Raw genomic sequence first — 19046 nt, 5'->3', positions numbered from 1 at the left:
GATTGTAGACAGTATTCTATTGTTCATGTAGGATAAAATGGAAATTTTTAAAAACAGAACCTATTTAGAATGTGGCTTAAAAAAGGTGATGTTCTGGAAATTCGTAGCTTTCCAGATAAAATACTGGCATCACTGCATGCAAACACAGGTCAGAAAGATGTATAAACTGGCTTTTTCAGAATCCATGAATCCATGTAGATGCTGAGAACAGATGGCATCTTCTCCCCAGGTGATGTCTATTCAACAGTCTGAAATGAGATGGTCTCCCATTCATAAAACTCACTTTTCTCCTTGTACCTTTCCTATGCCCTGTCATGTTGCTTTAAAATGACTTATATTTTTAGGGGAGAGGGGATGAAAAACTATTCACTTGGAGTGAGCAAATCAATCTTCCTCTTCTCTCTCATTCTTAATCCTTAATTAGTTCATAAGTTCTATTCTGGCTTCAGTTTGGAGCCAGAAGAAAGTGATGTTGTCAGTAAAGGAATGAAGTGGAAACTGACAGACTCATTTAGAATTTGAGCTGCACTGATTTTGAACTGATCTCCCTAAAACATTGCTCTCGTCATGTTAAATCTGTCTTCAGAATTTCAACGGTTCTACTTTGCCTAGTTCAGTGTTGCACCATGTTTCCCCCAACACGGCAAGCACAGGAAACATTACTGTACTGGGGTAGACCCACAGGCATGTTGTAGCAGGGAGAGGCTGGTTCAGGGGCTCTCTCTGTGCTAGGGCCACTTGGCTACCCCAAATGAAAAGAGAGCAACATATTCGAATGCTCTGGCATTCTGGGAAAAAATGAAAAATTCTTACTTTGACTCTCAAGTCATTCCACCATCTGGCTGCCAAACTGACCATTAATCTCTTTCTTTTATGATGTCACTAATGACTCTTCTGTTCCACCTATTTACCCATCCTGTGCAAAATAAGCGTTGTATCTTAAAGTCTCTGTAGCTTTTGCTTATGACTTTTTATTTGGATGGAAAAGGCCTCTCCTCATTCCCCATATTCATCAAAACCCTAATCCTCATTCAAGACCCCAACCAGACCTCACCTGAAGCCATTCTTGACCAGGTCAGAGAAAGCAATTGTTATTCCCTGGTCACTTTTGGGAATCTGGGAGGGTCCTCATACAGGGTATGAGATTTGAGACAGGCCTCAAAGTTTGTGTAGGAATTGAAAAGTGGGCTAAGAAGGAGATGAAAAGTCCTTGCAGAGGGAGGGGCCTCATGAGCAGTACCTGATCACTGCTGTGGTCCAGGAGGTAGTAAATATCAGCCTTGCCTGGACAGATTTTAAGTGGGTAGGTCAGCAATAGGACAGGAAATCGGTATCACTGGAAAGAAATTCAAGTGATTCTTGATGTGTAGCTTCATCTGGGGGCCACTGTTTGTAGTGGGCAAGGACTGCCTGTTCCAGAAGCTTCCTCGTACTCACTGTGCTGACTGCAGTTCTGGTCCTCTTGAACCAAGAAACTCATGCTCAGAGACAAGGCTGGGTATGACATGCCAAGTGAGACTATTCAGAGTCTCTGGGTCTTTTTTATAGGGAGACTAGGGGGGAGAAAAGCTCTCTATCCTCTACAAATATTCTGCTGAAATGGTATAAACCTGGAACTTCCCAAGTCCAACCTTCCTTGCTAAGGGCGAAGTAGTCTGTCTCCAGCAAGACAATAAATACCAATAGTTAGAGACAGAGCAGAACGCCCCAAATATTTTTTGAACCTTAAGATTAGGGTGCACTTGATCCAATCCTGCCCAGATTTGTTCTCAGTTGTTTGGGCCAATAAATTATCATTTTGTTGTTGTTGCTGAAGGTAGTTTGAGTCAGGCATTTATGACTTACTACTGGACCTCTCTAAGGTCTGTCTAAGTCAGTGATATAAGATAAAAGATGACTAATAAAGAGCAGAACTAGAATGGTAGTTAGGTTCAAGAAAGACCATGAGGTCTGGACGGAGAACCTGATTAATTCTGCAGGCCTTGCCGAATAACTGACATTTAGAACAGGGGAGAACCAGGTCACGGGCCTGTGTTTCAAGAGAGAATTGGCCACAGAGCAGATTGGTGGAAGGAATTAAAGAAGGCAGTGAGCTGATGGCTTGTGAAAATTCCTAATTATGGGAAGGCCTTAACATGCATACATAAATGTGTATCCCTATTTAAAAAGACAGACATATGGACACTGAGAATTCACAAGAATCAGCTCAAGGATGGTCAATACTGGAAGCAACTGAGAATGGTCGGAGAGAGATGTGCTGAAGGAGGATTGTTTAGGGTGTGAAGCACAGTTGGGGGACCCAGGGGATTGCTAGACAGGAAAGCAGAGCTGGGAGTGGCCTGGGAAAGATGGTTATGTATCTCAGGTATCTCAGAGTACAAAACTTCTCCTAGAGAGAGCTATGGCTGGGTGGTTTGATAACCATAAGCTTTACTGATAAGGAGGCTTACTTTGTACTACCGTCAGAGTATCTCAGAGGCTTAGGCCCATTATATTTTTTGAGGTTCCTGGTATTAAAAACTTTAAAAAGTGTCCAAACACATCTATGCAAGCTGTGGTGTGTTTTAAATGCTTGTTAAGTAATAACTCTATGCATTGAGTTTTTGATAGTATAATTTTGTTCTTATAGTATAATAATGCTATTATCATATATATTATTATTAATATACTATTATATAGTATAATAATGCTATTCATAAGACAGTTAAAGGATTTTAAAAATACGAATTTATAGCAGACAGCAGTGCCGTCCAGTAATGGGACACAGGCTAATGTTGTCACTTTTCCTTCTTTCATTCTGGTCAGAATGTCTCTGTTCTCCACAGGGCTTGTCTTGTGTATTTAACACCCACTCTCTGAGCCTGAGGGGAGTATGAGATGCAGGTCCAAAGGCTCCCCCAATGTCCTCTCACCCTACAGGCCCCAAGAAGAGTGCATTTCCAGAACTTAGTCCTTAGTGCCTCTCCTGTCTCGTTATCAGTACACTGTTTTTCTCCGTCTTGTCAATAATCCATTAATGAGTGTTCATTCCTTCCTTCATGGCCTCCTTGTATTTCCTTGGCTCTTACTATTGTGCCTTAACCTCCAGCATGTCCTCTCTCCAGGTCAGCCTCCACATTGCCGGCAAAGATCTCTCTCTTCAACACAGATCTGAGTATGTCACAACCTCGCCTCAAAATCATAGTAGATACCCCACCCCATAGGATAACATTCAAATTCTTTAGCCTGATATAGTTTCCCACAAGTGGGTCCCCAACCCACGTTTCCACTCCTATTTCTGGTTATTCCTCTAATACACCACAACTCTCGCTTTTCTACAATGGCGCCATCTTCTTTCATTTCTGTTTCTTGTTCCTGCTCTTACCCCTTCCTGAAAAACCCTTCCCTTCTAGCTCAGTCTTACCCCTCCTTCTTGTGAAAGTTCCTCAGTGCTCCTGAGGAGAGTAGTTTTCTGACCCTCTAGCCCACCACACATGTCTTCAGCACAGCGAATGTTGGACGATGAGAGCACTGAAGACGGGGATTGCAATGTGTTTAACTTATCTTTGTATACCCCATCCCTGTACCGCACACAGCAAGGGCTCAATAAATACCAGCTGGGTGGCTGCGTTCATTGTCAATAATACCCCATGCTTTCAGAAGCAAATGCGAGTTCAGTCAGAAACTATCTCTTGGACACAGTTTTCTCCATAGGACTCAGCATGATTGCTCATGGTTTTCTGGACTGTTCTTATAAGTAGCAATGATGGTTGCAAAATGATTCTCACAAGCATATAAATATGCTTCTTCCAAAGCAAGTGCTTTTCCTCACTCAGTTGCCTCATGATTCAGCTGAGCCTGTTGAAGAACACCTATAGGACTCCATTTCCTTGCCTTAAGCTATAACTGGAGCCCAGCACATGGAATTGTCACCATCGTTCTTTGCTGACTTGGTGGACGGGTGCTAATCTGCATGTAGCCATTCTTCATGGAAAAAATAATGCATTATTAACACAGCTTTATTATCAGACCTGAGTTTGGCAGATAGAACAACGTTAGATGATAATTGGAAGAAAAGCTGATTTGTTAGCAAAATGTTGCTTTTTTGGCTAATGAATCATGCTGATTTTTTGCACTGACAGCTCAGTAACAAGCTTGAAGACTACTTTGCTTCAGACCATTAAACTCTGACAAACCAGTTATTAACGACAGCTAGAGCCAGTGGTCTGTGGGGATTATTGCAATTATGAGCCATACATGTAATTTTTAAAAATCATTAGTTGAGACAAGGTGAGTCTGATGATAGAGGGGCTGGTGACTGATAGCCCCTGTTGCCTCGTCATACGCAGGCAATAAACAGCTGCTGGGAGGACAGTGGGTCATCAATAGCTCTTTTTGGGGGAGAAGTAGTAAGAGCAACAAAGATCGATCTCTGATAACGAGCCCTGTTTGGGAAGGAAGAGACAAAAATTTCTTCTGACTTCCATTCGGGAGGCTGGAGGTCTTTTCCCAAAGGAAAACTAGGCGGAGGTAGAGAAGGCAAACCAAACGGAAAGAAAGACGAGGCAGGACTGCCATGGCTTGGGTTCTCCTCCTGCGCTTTAATGGGTTGTCATTACACTCAAGGACCCCGCAGGAGGTGCCTGCCCTTTCCTTTACTGCTCCCCACTATTCACAACAGGGACCATGAACTCAGACAGATAATACAAACCAATGGTAAAATCACAAGTCAAATACAAACACAGCTGTGTGCCAGACAGGCCCTGGGTTACAGACAGAAGTCGAGGTTCTCAGGCTTAAGTGCAAGACTCTTCAAATCCATCCCACACCTCTCCAGCCTCATCCTTTCGTATTCTTTCTCAAGTCTTCTGTCCCCGTCTTACTATGATGTTCTCTAAACGTGCCCCACACTTCCCAATCTCTGTACCTTTGCTCCTCCAGGAATGGCCACTCCCTTGAAATCCAGTTCTACGTGTTCACATCCTACACACTCTCTGGGTGTCAGTTTCTTGTCAGATTGGGAAGAAGAGGTAGATGGAATCCATGTTAAGACTGTTTCTCATAAATTTTTGTGAGTCTGTGGCATTGTTCACCAACTATGGTTAGTATGCGTGTGACACTAGAAGCATTCTGGGGCCCTAATCCCATGGAATGTTCTGCATTCCCTAGGTGGGTACATTGCCGGGAGTCTTGCTGTCATCACAGACGCTGCCCATCTCTTAATTGACCTGACCAGTTTCCTGCTCAGTCTCTTCTCCTTGTGGTTGTCATCAAAGCCCCCTTCGAAGCAGCTGACATTTGGATGGCACCGGGCAGGTACAGTTCACCCACTGAGCATTCATGGCCAAGGAGCTGGGCAGTCAGACCAAGGATAAAAACAGAAGAGGCAAAGGAAAGCCTCGTTCAAAAATCCCTTAGAGGCATGTTGGTGCACAGAATGTAAAAGATGTGAGTGTGGGAACATGTGTTCTCGATGTTGATTTGGCAAAAAGATAAATTTGTTTTCCCTCTACTCCAATGGGACAATAAGAACATCTGTATGACTTTAACAACCACCCCAGCCCAAGGTCTCAGTGTATGGTAACAGCCACCATACCATTCATTAGGCTACTCTGCGTCTGGGAGGGAGGATGACATAAAGCTTCTACCATTTTGCCAACTAAGGGACAGTGAGCCCAATGCAGCTGGAGAAATTAAAGAAGTTCCCACAGGTAAGCTGAAAACAGAATGTGAAGGGGAATTTGGGGCAGAGCACGGCTGACGGAGCCTGCCTTCCTTGAAAGCTACCATTAGATACAGACCACAACATATATACTGACAGTGTGGGCTGTGGTTTTTCAAGCTTAGGCTGGTAGGAAGTTCTAATTTCACACCAAATAATTTATCATCACAAGTGTTTTGGATTGCCTTTCCTTTAACATTCAGAGAGTAGGAGAAGGAGAGCGAGAGAGAAGGCAATAAACATCAATAAAAAGAATTTGTGACAATGTGATCTGAAGATGCTTTTCAGTCCCTGAACAGTGCTACCTTTGGAAAACATGTATCTTTGGCTGAGCACCTGCCATTTTTCTGTATACATTTTCACATGTACTTCCCCCTTTCTGATACTACTGGTCAAAGCTGTTTTGCAAACACAGGATCTTTCGTAAACACGGGCAGAACTTAGAATTTAGAATCCTGCTTGTATTTTCTCATCCTGGGAATGGAAGCCCATGAGCCTGGAAAACCAGCACTGTCCACTAGAACTCTCTGCTTCAGGATAAATGTTCTATAATATAGAGTATAATGTGGCCATAGAGCACTTTATTTTCTTTTTAATTTAATTTTTTTTAAAGTAGGCTCCACACCCAGCATGGAGCCCAACACGGGGCTGGAACTCATGACCCCGAGATCAGGACCTGAGCTGGGATCAAGAGGCAGATGCTCAACCAACTGAATGACCCAGGTGCCCTAATAGAGCACTTTCAACGTGGCTACTGCTACCGAAGAACCGGATTTTTAATTTTACTTAATTTAAGTGGAAACAGCCACATGTGATGATGGTTCCCACATGAGGCAGCACTGCTTTAGACATAAAGGTGAAAATGAACTAGCTTGTCCACATGTAATTTCATGGATGGCTTCGCTTAGGAAGAAGCTAAGTACAAAAAGCTAATTTATTTAAAAAAAATTAAGTGGCTATTAAGAGAGGCACCGTGCGGATGCGGATGTGGTAACAATCATGAAGGTTGTGTTTTGTAAATGACTAAGTCTGGGAAACGGTAGCCCCACACTAGGAAGCGATATGTTACATTGTTCTGCTTTGAAGAGGGAAGGCCCAAAGTCCAGAATGTGCCTGGCCACTGACTGCCAGAGCATTTCTAGACCCTCCTAGGCTTTTAGTACCTACTTACAAGGTTAAGTTAAAGATCAGGGTGGGGTGTTAAGAACTCCTAAGTGAGCAAAGGTGCTTTATTCAGCCTGCAGACTAAACACTATCTTATCTTTAAATATTCACGTAAATGTTTCCACTCATACTTCTTTCCATATGTTGTTCTTAAAATGCAGTCAGTGTTGATATACCTCTGAGCTTGCCTCTGTGTTTACAATACATTGGGTTGGCAAATGAAACTCATTTTCATCAAGTGCCCTCTGAAGCCTTCCCTTGTTACTATTTTATTCCACACAAGGTACCAGTACTGGCAAATTGTAAATGTTTTATGGCAAAATTAAGAATTTCTAAACACATTTTACTCTTTGTGTCTCATTATTTCATCCCCTAATAAGTTTCAATCATTTTAGCACCTGTTTAAATTAAAATCCCCAAGGAAAATAGCGATGGCAGATAGCAATTAAATGCTTTAAAAATTTGCTAGAAATTACTTAGTAATATGGAGCATAATGAACTCAGACACTGGTGTTTTATGAATGCAACATTCAAGTGCCTCATCTTACTGCTAAAACCCATCCATACTTTCGCTTTGTGAATCACTGAGTGAACTAGTTTAAAGCCTCTTTGGGGTAGGGGGAGGGGTGCGTCAAGGAACTTTAATATCTTTGGACTCTTGGGAGGTTAAGGTGATTCACAAATTCTTTGTGTATGGGTGTCTGTGTGCTTGAATCCCTAGAGATCCTTGGCGCCCTGCTGTCCATCCTGTGCATCTGGGTGGTGACCGGGGTCTTGGTGTACCTGGCATTTGAACGGCTGCTCTACCCTGATTACCAGATCCAGGCGACTGTGATGATCCTAGTTTCAGGCTGTGCTGTGGCAGCCAACATTATGTAAGTCACCCCACCCACTGCCCATCGACCTTGTCTTCAATCCTGTGTGGACGTAGATCGTGCGGTTTGAGTTGATGTTGTTTGTTTTTGTTTAATTCCTCCACTTGTGAAAATGATAAATTGAATAAATTGCCAATGGGGTAGGGCAGAGGCAGGACCTGAGTCTAGATCTACCAGGTCCGGAATCGAGCTCCTAACCAGTCTGCTCTCTCCTGCGTTGATGGTTCCATGCGGGATAGGACTTATTCCTATCTAGCTTTTTGTTACACAAACACATTATCGGTTCCCAGAGGGCTGGGTTGGAAGGCCTCTTAAATTTTTATTTACTTCAGTTCCTTTTCTACTTTTGAATTCTCTTTTGCAACATCCCTATAAAACAGTCATCAGTGTCATATATTTTAAAGGAACTAATAATAGGGAGTTCATTTCTCTCTAAAGCAATTTATTTTATCTTTATATCATTGTGACTGCATGAAAATTCCTTCTTAAGCTGCATTAGCTAAAGTCTCTCTTTAGTTTCTAACTGTTGGTCCATTCCCTTATCCAAGTAGTCTTAATTCGTTCTCATGAGACATGCGATGTCTTACTGGACATGTGATCATTGCCATATTGCTGTTCTCTTACCCAGATGATCTATCTGATTGTTCATGACAAGGGGGTTTTGAGGCCAGGCCTTTGATCTTTTTTGGTTGATTTGCTCCTTCCCATTTGATAGCTTGATTCTGGGCAATGCTACTTAAAACTGTATTATCTATCTATCTATCTATCTATCTATCCATCTACCTATCAATCATCTGTGGTAGACAGAATAATGCCCCCTCAAAGATTTCCACATTCTAATCCTTGGAACTTCTGTGTATGTTAACTTACATGGCAAAAAGAACTTTGCAAATGTGATTAAGTTAAGGATGGACTTTGAGATGGGGAGATTACACTGGGTTATCCAGACAGGCCCATTGTAACCAGAAAGATCCTTGTTAAGAGGGACACTTGAGGTCAAAGTGAAGGGAAGATGCTGCATTGCTGGCTTTGAAGATAGAGAAAGGATCCTGGAGCCAACAAATTAAGTGACCTCCCGAAGCTGGAAAAGGTAAGGCAGCAAATTCTCTCCTAGAGTCTCTATAAGGAATGCAGTCCTGCACACCACTGATCTCCAGAACTATAAAATAATACATGTACGTTGTTCTAAGCCCAAAAGCCTTATGGTAACTTGTTATAGCAGCAAAAAAGAGACTCATACACTATGTATCATCTGTCTTTCAATGCAACATGATACATGCAATGAGGTAGGCTCATACATGAAAGTGAAGAAGACAGTGACAGAAGAAGAATTGCATTTTAAAGAGTGTCTTTTAAGGGAGGGCACAATGGAATCCCTGGTATTAGGGGGAAATCTGAATGTGTACATTTTGGAAAAGCTCCTCAGTTCACTCTAATCCCTTACCTTGTGCCTGCCTCAGTTCCTTTCTCCTTGGTGTGCAAATCATTGCTCAAAATCTCTGAGATTTGCTCGAGCACTCTGAGAGTGGTATTGACTGTTATTACTGAGTAGATCCCTATTTCCATCCTGTTAACTTGAAAATGTGTTTCATATTGGCACCAGGAGAAAAAGTGTGTGGAGACTAATGCAAATCTATCTCCACAAGGAGACTGATAAGGCAGAGCACATGTGCTGCTGATTGGAGGTCAATAACATTGTCTTCGCATAAGGAGAACAGTATGTCCACAAGACAGTAGGGAAAATGAAAATATAAATAATTTCATGAGAGTCCTATGTCATGTAGGTTGTGTCGATGCTACATGAATATGAAGGACATACCCAGCTAACTACCCCATAAATCGAGAACCCTGATGATCAAGTTTGAGTTTCTAAATAGATACCATCCAAATTTTCTTTGTACTGCAACTGCTTTTGAACTTTGACCTTAACACTGCAGGTTCTTCTCATACTTGGGAAGACAAGGGAATGGAAAGTGGTAACTTTCCTGTGCAAGTAGGTAGTTATTTATGGATAACGATACTGAGTGACTATAACGTTTTCTCCCAGAACTGGGATTATAGGTTTCAAGTGATGCTAGATGCTGCGTTGTCTGAATACAGAAATATCAGAACCAGAATTTCAATCCAACTCAAGTGCTTTGTCTAACTGCTGTGTTAGCCATAGCACCACTTCTTAGCAGACTTGCTAAAATTACAATTTTTTAAAATTTATTTGGGTCTTTTTAAAATCTCTGCCATCTCCATCATACTTAAAGCTACTTGGGGGACGGACGATGTCTATTTTACTCACCTTTAAGCCCAAGAATTTAACAGTGCCTGCACACAAGAGCCCCAAAGGAAGTTGGTTTTTTTTTAATAAAATGAGTAAAAGAATGAATGACAATATGATAGGCACACATGAATAGACCTAGAAAGAGGGCATGTTTAACTGTCAGCCGTATCAGGCTTCTGAAGATTCTTAAGTGGAAACTATTAATTAAGGGTGAATTTCTGCCTTAGCAGCAACTATCTAAAAAACATGCATTATGTAATGATCAAATAGCAGTCATTCTACCTTATAGTGATGACCTTACATTTAACAAGACAGTTTACTGGCAAATAGACTGTGATACATGGTACTAAACAATAATTTTTTAAAACTTTCCAAAATAAAATCAGGTACATAATTTATAGTGCCTAATACTTATCTCCTTGACTTGGATAGGAGATGTTAAATTTTGCAATATGTTCTATATAGGAGGAGAACGAGTCTGCAGCTCATGCTCTAAGGACCATATAAAACATACATATGTTTATATATAATATATCTCTCTATATATATATTTCTATACACATTTGCATGTTAAATTACATACACATTTACATATATATTTAAAATACATTACTATATTTTAGTTTCTTATTAATAGCTATATATAGATACAAACACATGACTATCATCACTGGCCATTAAGGAATTATTCAGATTTTAAGTTCTCATAGAAATGAACAAAATTGGGTGGCTGGGTTATGGACATTGGGGAGGGTATATGCTATGGTGAGTGCTGTGAAATGTGCAAGCCTGATGATTCACAGACCTGTATCCCTGGGGCAAATACTAAATTATATGTTACTAAAAATTAAAAAAAAAAGAAATGCACAAAATTAAGTAAAATATTTTTAAAAATCTGACCTTGATGAAGTTTTCTTATTTTTTTCCCACCCCTTTCTGCAGCTTTTTGCATTTGAAACCAGTACATTTATTTAGCTCCCACCAAAGCTCAGTTTTAAGCCTAGCTTAGTGCCTGACACTCAGTAGACCCTCAATAAATACTTCCTCTCCTCATTGTGAAATAGTTTCATCTAGGAAGTGATGCTTTCCAGCTTTCCTGTGAATCAGAGTAGCATTGGGTAGATGGAAGAGAGAGCCAAGGTGACTTTTGTTGTCTGTCCTCGTATAAAAATTTAAAATTCCAGGATGCGTGTATTTTCAAAATTAATCCAAAATAGTACACTTTACAGCATTAATATTTCAACTCTCTGAGACCCTGCATAATACATGCTCTTGCCAACTCTCCATTATGCTGCATAGGTTTTCAAGGCTAATCTCATGTGTGCCAAGAACACCCTTCTCTCTTTCAGGCTGAGCATGATTCTGCACCAAAGACATCCCAGTGACAATCATGAGGACGTGCAACCTAATGCCAGTGTCAGGGCAGCTTTTGTGCATGCCCTTGGAGATCTCTTTCAGAGCATCAGTGTGTTAACCAGTGCACTTATTATCTACTTTAAGGTGAGAATGTTTGAGTTTACTCACTGTCATCCTAAGTTCATAGATTATGTAGTAGAGAAGCTGACCTGTCAAAATTAACTTAAATGAGGGTAGACAGCCTATATTTGCCTATACCAACTGCTCTGCAGGGTTTACACAAGCAAGCAAATATTCAAAGCCTGAAAACTTAGCCTTTCCAAATTCATAAGTGCTGTGCCTTCAACTGTAGGGCTACAGTATTTCCAGAAAGAAGTTCCTCTTGTCATGGAGTTAAGGTGAACAGCAATGGGACGACGGATACCTTAGGATTCTTGGGTTGTATGCAACAGGAAAGATGTCTATCTTACTTAAGCAAAGATGTATTTATTGGCTGAAATGTACTAGATGTACTCTTGGACAGAAATCAAGGTAGAAATAAGGGCAACATTGGGTATCTTAGATTTTAGAAACTTATCCACGTTCTGTCCCAGACACCAATGCAGACATGAATGTGACTCAAGCAAATTTTTTCCTCTATTTCTTGTCATTCTGCTGGAGATTCACATTTCTGGGGAAAAGAGTCCGACAGACTAAGGTTGGGTCTTCTATCTGCTGCTTGGCTGGGGAGGGAGAGCACCGACCAACCGACTATTCTACCAATATCACCCACAATGGGGGAAAGATAATTCTCCTCCCCAAAGGAGGGTATTAATAAGAAGTTGGATGGATCCTGGATGAGCCTCTGACCCTAAACAAGCATTTTCTACAGATCTGTTATATCAAGAACTAACTGAAGTGGGTTGGGGTGTAGGTAGTGGGTAATGGAGAAGAAGAGCATTTAGCTCTGTCATTTGCATCCTGATCATCCAGTTAGCAGGGACTCATCATTTTTACTAAAAAATGAAAACATATAAATAAAAATTACAAAGATATTATCTGAATTCAATTGAGAAAATATTCATTGAAAGCTTTAAGTTCAAGGCAAAAGTGATCAAACTTGCACTGGTTAGTGGAATTGAGAGTTTCTCAGAGGTAATGAGACATGGACTTTTCTATGGAACAGAACTTCATCAAGGGCAGAAGAGTAAGTCAGTCAGCCTGAGGCTAAGGGTGCCAGTGGTAAGACAGGGCAAGAATGAGGCCTCAGCTCATACTCTTAGGACTTAATCAAAGATGCCTGCCACAAATACATGTCATCCTGAAGAGGGAAAGAGAGGAACTAACCCCAGTCTGCCAAGACCAAGCTCCAGCTGAACCTCGGTCCTATGCGACCTCTGGGCAGGACATACTCTTTCTTCCCAACATGAGGAAGGCTGGCAAACCATTGAATATTGTATAAACGTGTGCATATTTTCATCACATACTCTGGGCTTCTATTAATTTGAGAAAAGTCAAATCAGGCCTTTGGAGAGAACACTCAAGGATACTTTCCCTGTACATTTAAAATTTACTTTTGACATTTCTTCAGTCACGGATAGTTTGAAGCTTAAAGAAGGATTGAGTCTCCAGGAAGTCTTGGCTCTGAGTTGAAGGTCAAGTGTCAGGGAGGTGAAAGGGTGCTAGTGTGAAGAAGAAGCAGGGACGTTTACTTATTCTATTAATCAGACTTTTTGCATGGAAGGCCTGAATTCAGTTAACTGAAGTCCCTTTATTTTCTAGCCAGACTATAAAATGGCTGACCCAATCTGCACATTTGTCTTTTCCATCCTGGTTCTGGCCAGCACCATCACTGTGTTAAAGGACTTTTCCATCTTACTCATGGAAGGTAGGAGTGATTTTATTATTATTTCCAGGATCAATGTTTTCTCTTCCTTATAATCACAGAAGGGAATGGCATCAAGGCATGTTCACCATTAATTTGCATTCTAAGGAAAATATAAATTTATAAGGAATTTTGTGAAAACAAATATTATGATTTTTATTCATATGGGAACAAGTAAAAAGAACTGGCTTCTCGTTCCTCCAGCAACTATTAAACGATATGGCACAGTATAAAAACAATTTGTACAAATGCTAAGGACAGATATTGAGGGAGATATTGCAAAAATATAAGGTCCTCACTAAATATATGGAAAATACCTAAGAAAAGTGGAATGACTTCTCTCACATGCAGCATTATAACTACTATAAAGGGCTTGCCCCAAACCCTGGTTAGACCAGGTCAGCAACGCACCCATTTCAGTGAATCAGAATCACTTAGGGTCTGCTGGGTCCACCTCCATATTCCTAACCCGTAGGTCTGGAGAAGGGCCCAAGAATTTGAATTTCTAACAAGGTGCTGATGCTGCTGGTCCAGGGACCACACCTTGAGAACCACTGGAATAGTCTTTTCATGGCACTTAAAGGGTTACTACGTGAGGGCACTAGAAAATTTAATCCGAATTAGAGGTTTGCATCACGTCAAGCATTTGGATGATATAACAGATATAACCGATCTATTTTATCAAGACCTTGGCTTGAACTTTTCTTTTTTGTCCAGCACATTTTGACATAAGGCCAACACAGTCTCAGAGCACAGGTGCCTTGAACAAAGCCCACACTTCCTTAGCGTTCACCACCAAGTACACGTTTAAGGGTTTTGTCCCATTGGCCCCTATAACTGTTAGAGTACTTGTACTTAATGAAGTTTTCTAAAAATATAGAAAGGTACAAAATTACAAGAAGTTTCCCCACTTCTCCACCTTTGAAATCTCAATCCCATTCTTCAAGGGTAACACCTACTAGTAAGTTGATATGTACCTGTCCAAAAATATTTTGCATTTACATATATATATATATACCTGAAATACATATGTACCTATATACTGTGTGTATTTTTTTATACAAACAGAATTATGCATTGATACAATATTTTGTTCTGCACCTCGCTTTCTTCGATTGGAGGTCTTTCCACATTAGCACATACAGAAATACGCCCTATTCCTTTCCATGGTACAAATATTCCACTATCTGCATGTACTTGCTTATTGATGGATATTAGAAATATCAGTGTAATCATCATTCTATACATATATATATTTTTAGTGCTTGTATATCTGTAGTATAACTCCTAGAAGTGGTATTGCTATTTCAAAAGTTATGTGCATTTTACAATTTGATAGATACTGCCATTTCTGCCAAAGATACCATATCAATTTCTCTCCCACCAACAGCATTTGAGAATGCCCATTTCCTCACATCCTCACCACCGTGTATTACCAAAATGTTGATTCTTGTCTAATCTGATAGGTGAAATATTATAGGTTATTGATTCCATAGCATTTCCTTCATTACAAGAGATATTGAGTGATTTTTCATATATTTATTAGTCTGGGTAATTATTTTTTAAACACTAATTTGGGTATTTTCCTGGGTGCACTGATATGTCTGCAGATTCTCCCTCAGGAAAAATAAAATTTCTAGTATATGATGGAGCACTGAAGTCAGTGGGAACATACCCTCTTGCTTGTCAACATTATTTTATAGAGTAAAATAATTAACAGTAGATTTGTGTTCTCCATAAAAGTAAAGAGACAATCAAGGCAAGAGGGAAGGGGGTAGTGGGATTGTGATTCCATCTCAAGGGTCTGAGACAATGACAACCAGGCCTTCAGAGGGTCACATGACACTCCTCAGAGGTGACACATTAGGCTTAATAGTCAACTCTGGGTTGTAAGACTTAGTCTCTAACATTCATGTAACATTTCATACTCAGAGCATGAACATGAGAATCTGATGTCCCCCTTCTCTATCTGGCCTTAACAATGGTGCTTAACCTCCCTGACTCCCAATTCCCTCTCTTCCAATTAAATAGGAATTGTGACACTGATAATTAGCTATTAAAGTCCTTATAACTATTAAGTAAGCTAATCATTATGAATACAGTACTTAGCCTAAACCTTGACATATGGTAGTTTCTCAATAAAGGTGTGTTATTATCATTACACTGCAACAATGTCAACCATGACTCCATATACATTCTATGGCTAATCTAAGAAATCTTTTAATTTGTTTCTAGTGCCCTGAGCTTTGTGCAGCCCACAGAGTAAAAGAACATGCTCTTTGCTACCTCCATTAAATACTATGAAGTGGGATTAAACTAAACTCAAACTGTATTAGCCCCGAGAACGAAATCCCCATGAACAAGGTTTTTAAATACTGGAAAAGGAGGATTAAGGATTCCCTATTCCTTTAAGTAAGCTATTCTTGACTAGCTGTTTATTTCAATCCTTTGGGAAGTTTTTAAGATACTTGTGCCCAGGTCCCATACGCAGAGACTCTGATTTAACTGACTCAGGTTGGGGCTGGCTTTGATGTTTTTTTAACATGCAGCCAAGCTTGAGAACTACTGCAAGGTAGAGCTGCCCAGTGGTTCATAAATGTTAATGCAATGGTTCTCGGATTTGGCTGTGTGTTAGGTACCAGATGAGCTGTAACAACAGTGATGCTTCATCTTATCCTCAGAGGATCTGACTTAATCAGTCTTGGGTATAACCTGGTAATCAGGATTCCTAAAGTCTCCTCTGATGATACTAATGTGCCTTCAAGGTGGAGAGCCACTTTGAAAGCATGTCGATTTCAGAGCCTCATCCGTAGACAATTTCTTCAGGAGGGCTGGAATGGAGCTAAGGCATATTTATTTTTAAGAAACACAGCAGGTGTTTGTGTTGTGTATATATGATTGAAGTAGAAGCTAAAAGGTGGTCCTCCTTAGAAATCTCTTCTACAGCATCCTCTTTGCATCATCATTAGTTGGCAGGGATTTAATTATTACATCAACTGGCTTTATTAGTATTATGCTGGTTGAGCTGATGCCCCTCCCCCCCCCAAAAAAAACTTACATTAAACTGATGTGTTTTATAATTCTAACCCACCATTGGCCTGGCTTCTCTCTAGCCAAAGCAAGGACACTTACACTTTCATAGCCTCTCATCTTCCAAATGACAATCCTTGCAATGTCTGAAAAAAGTGATCCTTCTGCCCTGAGATTTCACTAAGGCTAGAGGAACCCCAGTTCCCATGGCCTGAAACACTAGCTGATTGGCTGACAGGGTCCCTACCTTCCTCTCTGCCTCCACCCCATTCCTTTCGAAGCAAGGATGATGTCAAATTCTTATATTATTTTTAAGATCCGGACATTAAACCCTGACTAATGCACCTTAATCAATAACAATTCTATAAACTGAATAATAAGATGGCATTACAATGTTAGTATCAACTATTAACACAATTCAGTAAGTGACCCGTTGGATAACCACTGTTTACACAGCATTGCAAGTGTGCAAAGAACAGACATGTCCCCATTTGCTCCTCAAAGAACTCAAGTGTGCCTACTGCTATTACCAGCTCTATTTTAATCACAGATGTGCTGAAGATCAGAGAAGTTCCAAGATTTCGGTAAATTCATGGTAGTTGTGGTCAGAATGCGAACATGGAATTATTTGATACCGAGTCCCATGTTTCTTCATTTTGCTTTCTAGAGTGTATGCAAAGATCATTAGAAAAAGCTCAGTCAGTTTAATAACACACCCTGAAAACAGAGCATGATTACTATGGTTGGGTATTGCATAGTAAAGTCCGCAAACGTTCTTTGATGTCAAACTCTTTGAGTCACGTGAATCTGAATCGTAAGCATCTAAAGTCAGAAACCAGAGAAAGGGGGGCACGCTGACATTCTGGAGCAGATCTTGTGGCCCTATCTAGCCCTGTGGATGAGCTGTACTTCATTAAATAACAAGCAGCCTCCCTCCCTTTCCTCCTGTCAGGTGTGCCGAAGAACCTGACTTACGATGAGGTGAAGGAGCGCATCTGGGCGGTGGATGGAGTGGAGTCAGTGCACAGCTTGCACATCTGGTCTCTAGCCATGAACCAAGTGATCCTCTCGGCTCATGTTGTTGCAGGTCAGTGCGTTCTGTAAACACCCCACCAAAGTTCAGTCCTCATCCCGTAAGCTCAATAATTCCCCTCCTTTTTGTAGAGTTGCCCTCAGTGTCCCTTGCCTACCAGAACAACGGTAGTGTTTCCTTTTACCAAAGGCCTTTGAAAACACCCCTTGTCAATGTTACCATAGCAACAATACTGAAGGCACCCCCTGAGGGTAGCTGGTAGAATAAATGGTTTAAATGCCTCCCAGACTTCAAGGTCTTAGACTCTGAAAATTAGACCTCGCCTGTTTGACTTGGTGCCCAATCAGTTAAATAATGGGCTGAATTCAACAATAAATCTTCATTGAATATCTCCTGTTCTAAGATGGTCTGCCTATCACTGAAGATAAAAAGGGGACGGAGCCACAGGTCCCCTCCTTAAGGTTCTAACAAGCTAAGAGACGTGCTAGCAGGGTTTAATGGCGGTTCCCCTCACTGGATGGTTAGAAATTCTGTGATCATGGGAGATAATTCTTAGGACGTTGGGTTTAGTTTAAAAACTACTTTCTCAGGTAGAAGGTGATTTGTTCATTCTGTGTCCTTGGGATGGGGAAATAGGCAGTGGGGGAGGGGTGGCGAGGGCCTCCCTCACTGTCTCGGGAGACAGCTCAGGCGAAATGGTATGTCAGGCAGCTGACACATAACTCAAGAAGTCAGAGGCAGGCCCCGGCAACGACAGCAACAGGCATTTGAGAACTCTGCTTTCTTAGACAACCTCATCTCTGCTGAGAGGCTCAGATCTGGCTACCGGTAATTTATAGCATCCGCGACACCAGTATTTCACTGCAGATGGAAGAGTCTAGTAAACAATCAGGTTACTATGGAGGGAACCTGACAGCCTCTTGATACATTTTGGGACAAAAGGAAAGATGACAGCGAGGTTGCTGCTCTAAGAAGAGTCTGGGGGGAGCTCTAAATGCTCCCATAATATAATGTTGATGAGATACAAGGGCTACAACAATCTCTGGGGACTGGTGGAAAGGGCTGTCTGAGAAATAAACAGGTTTGTGTTAGCTTTCTTCAGGGCTTATCTTCCCTTCTAAGCTCAGCTGCTAAGCATCCCAGACCCCAGAGAGAACTGTGGCAAGAGTCCCCATAGTGATGGGTACTTTGCTGCACTTGAACTTCCCCGTCTTGTCTGTGCGGATGGAGCCGACTGTCAGAGCCAATACGGCTTCTTCTGAGGGCTCTGCTTATGTCCCTCCCCACCGGGTCCAAGACAAAGTACTTGAAGGGGGGAAATGGAGCAGTCACCCAGGTGTGTGCAATCAGTGCCCATCTCCCCGTGGTTCTTTTTCAACAGCAGCCAGCCGTGACAGCCAGGCTGTTCGGAGGGAGATTGTTCAAGTCTTCAGCAACAGCTTTACGGTGCACTCACTCACCATTCAGATGGAATCTCCAGCTGACCAGGACCCCGACTGCCTTTTCTGTGAAGACCCCCGGGACTAGCTCAGTCACAACGTCAACTGCTCGGGTTCGACGGGCCCCTATACGCTGCTCTGCAGTTTCCAGCGCAGAAGAAAGAAAGAAAGAACCAAAGGAAGGGGTTTGAGAAATTCATGATACCGCCCAGTGCACATTTTATCCTTCTTCATTGAGCTCCATCCACCGTAAATGGAACTCCAGTGAGACTCATCAGCCAATTGGATTATCAACTCATCGGTCGCTGTGCT

The 19046-nt window shown here is 41.4% G+C and overlaps 1 protein-coding gene across 1 annotated transcript in view; it reads left to right on the top strand.

Moving 5' to 3' along the window:
- SLC30A8 (solute carrier family 30 member 8) overlaps nucleotides 1–18822 on the top strand; it is a gene marked incomplete at both ends in the record, with an annotated part of 33459 nt that extends 14637 nt beyond the window's left edge. Inside the window, 6 exons of the mRNA XM_080801399.1 lie at nucleotides 5149–5295; nucleotides 7587–7740; nucleotides 11362–11512; nucleotides 13130–13235; nucleotides 17215–17349; nucleotides 18677–18822. Coding sequence (XP_080657525.1) covers nucleotides 5149–5295; nucleotides 7587–7740; nucleotides 11362–11512; nucleotides 13130–13235; nucleotides 17215–17349; nucleotides 18677–18822 — 839 coding nt within the window. The remainder of the gene's footprint in view (nucleotides 1–5148; nucleotides 5296–7586; nucleotides 7741–11361; nucleotides 11513–13129; nucleotides 13236–17214; nucleotides 17350–18676) is intronic.
- Between the last annotated feature and the right edge of the window lie 224 nt (nucleotides 18823–19046).

Source organism: Martes martes (assembly GCF_963455335.1).
Source record: "Martes martes genome assembly, chromosome: 4".
In the NCBI taxonomy this organism is placed as follows: domain Eukaryota; kingdom Metazoa; phylum Chordata; class Mammalia; order Carnivora; family Mustelidae; genus Martes; species Martes martes.
The sequence above is the reverse complement of the archived record's forward strand: the minus strand, read 5'-3'. Positions and strand labels throughout refer to the sequence as shown.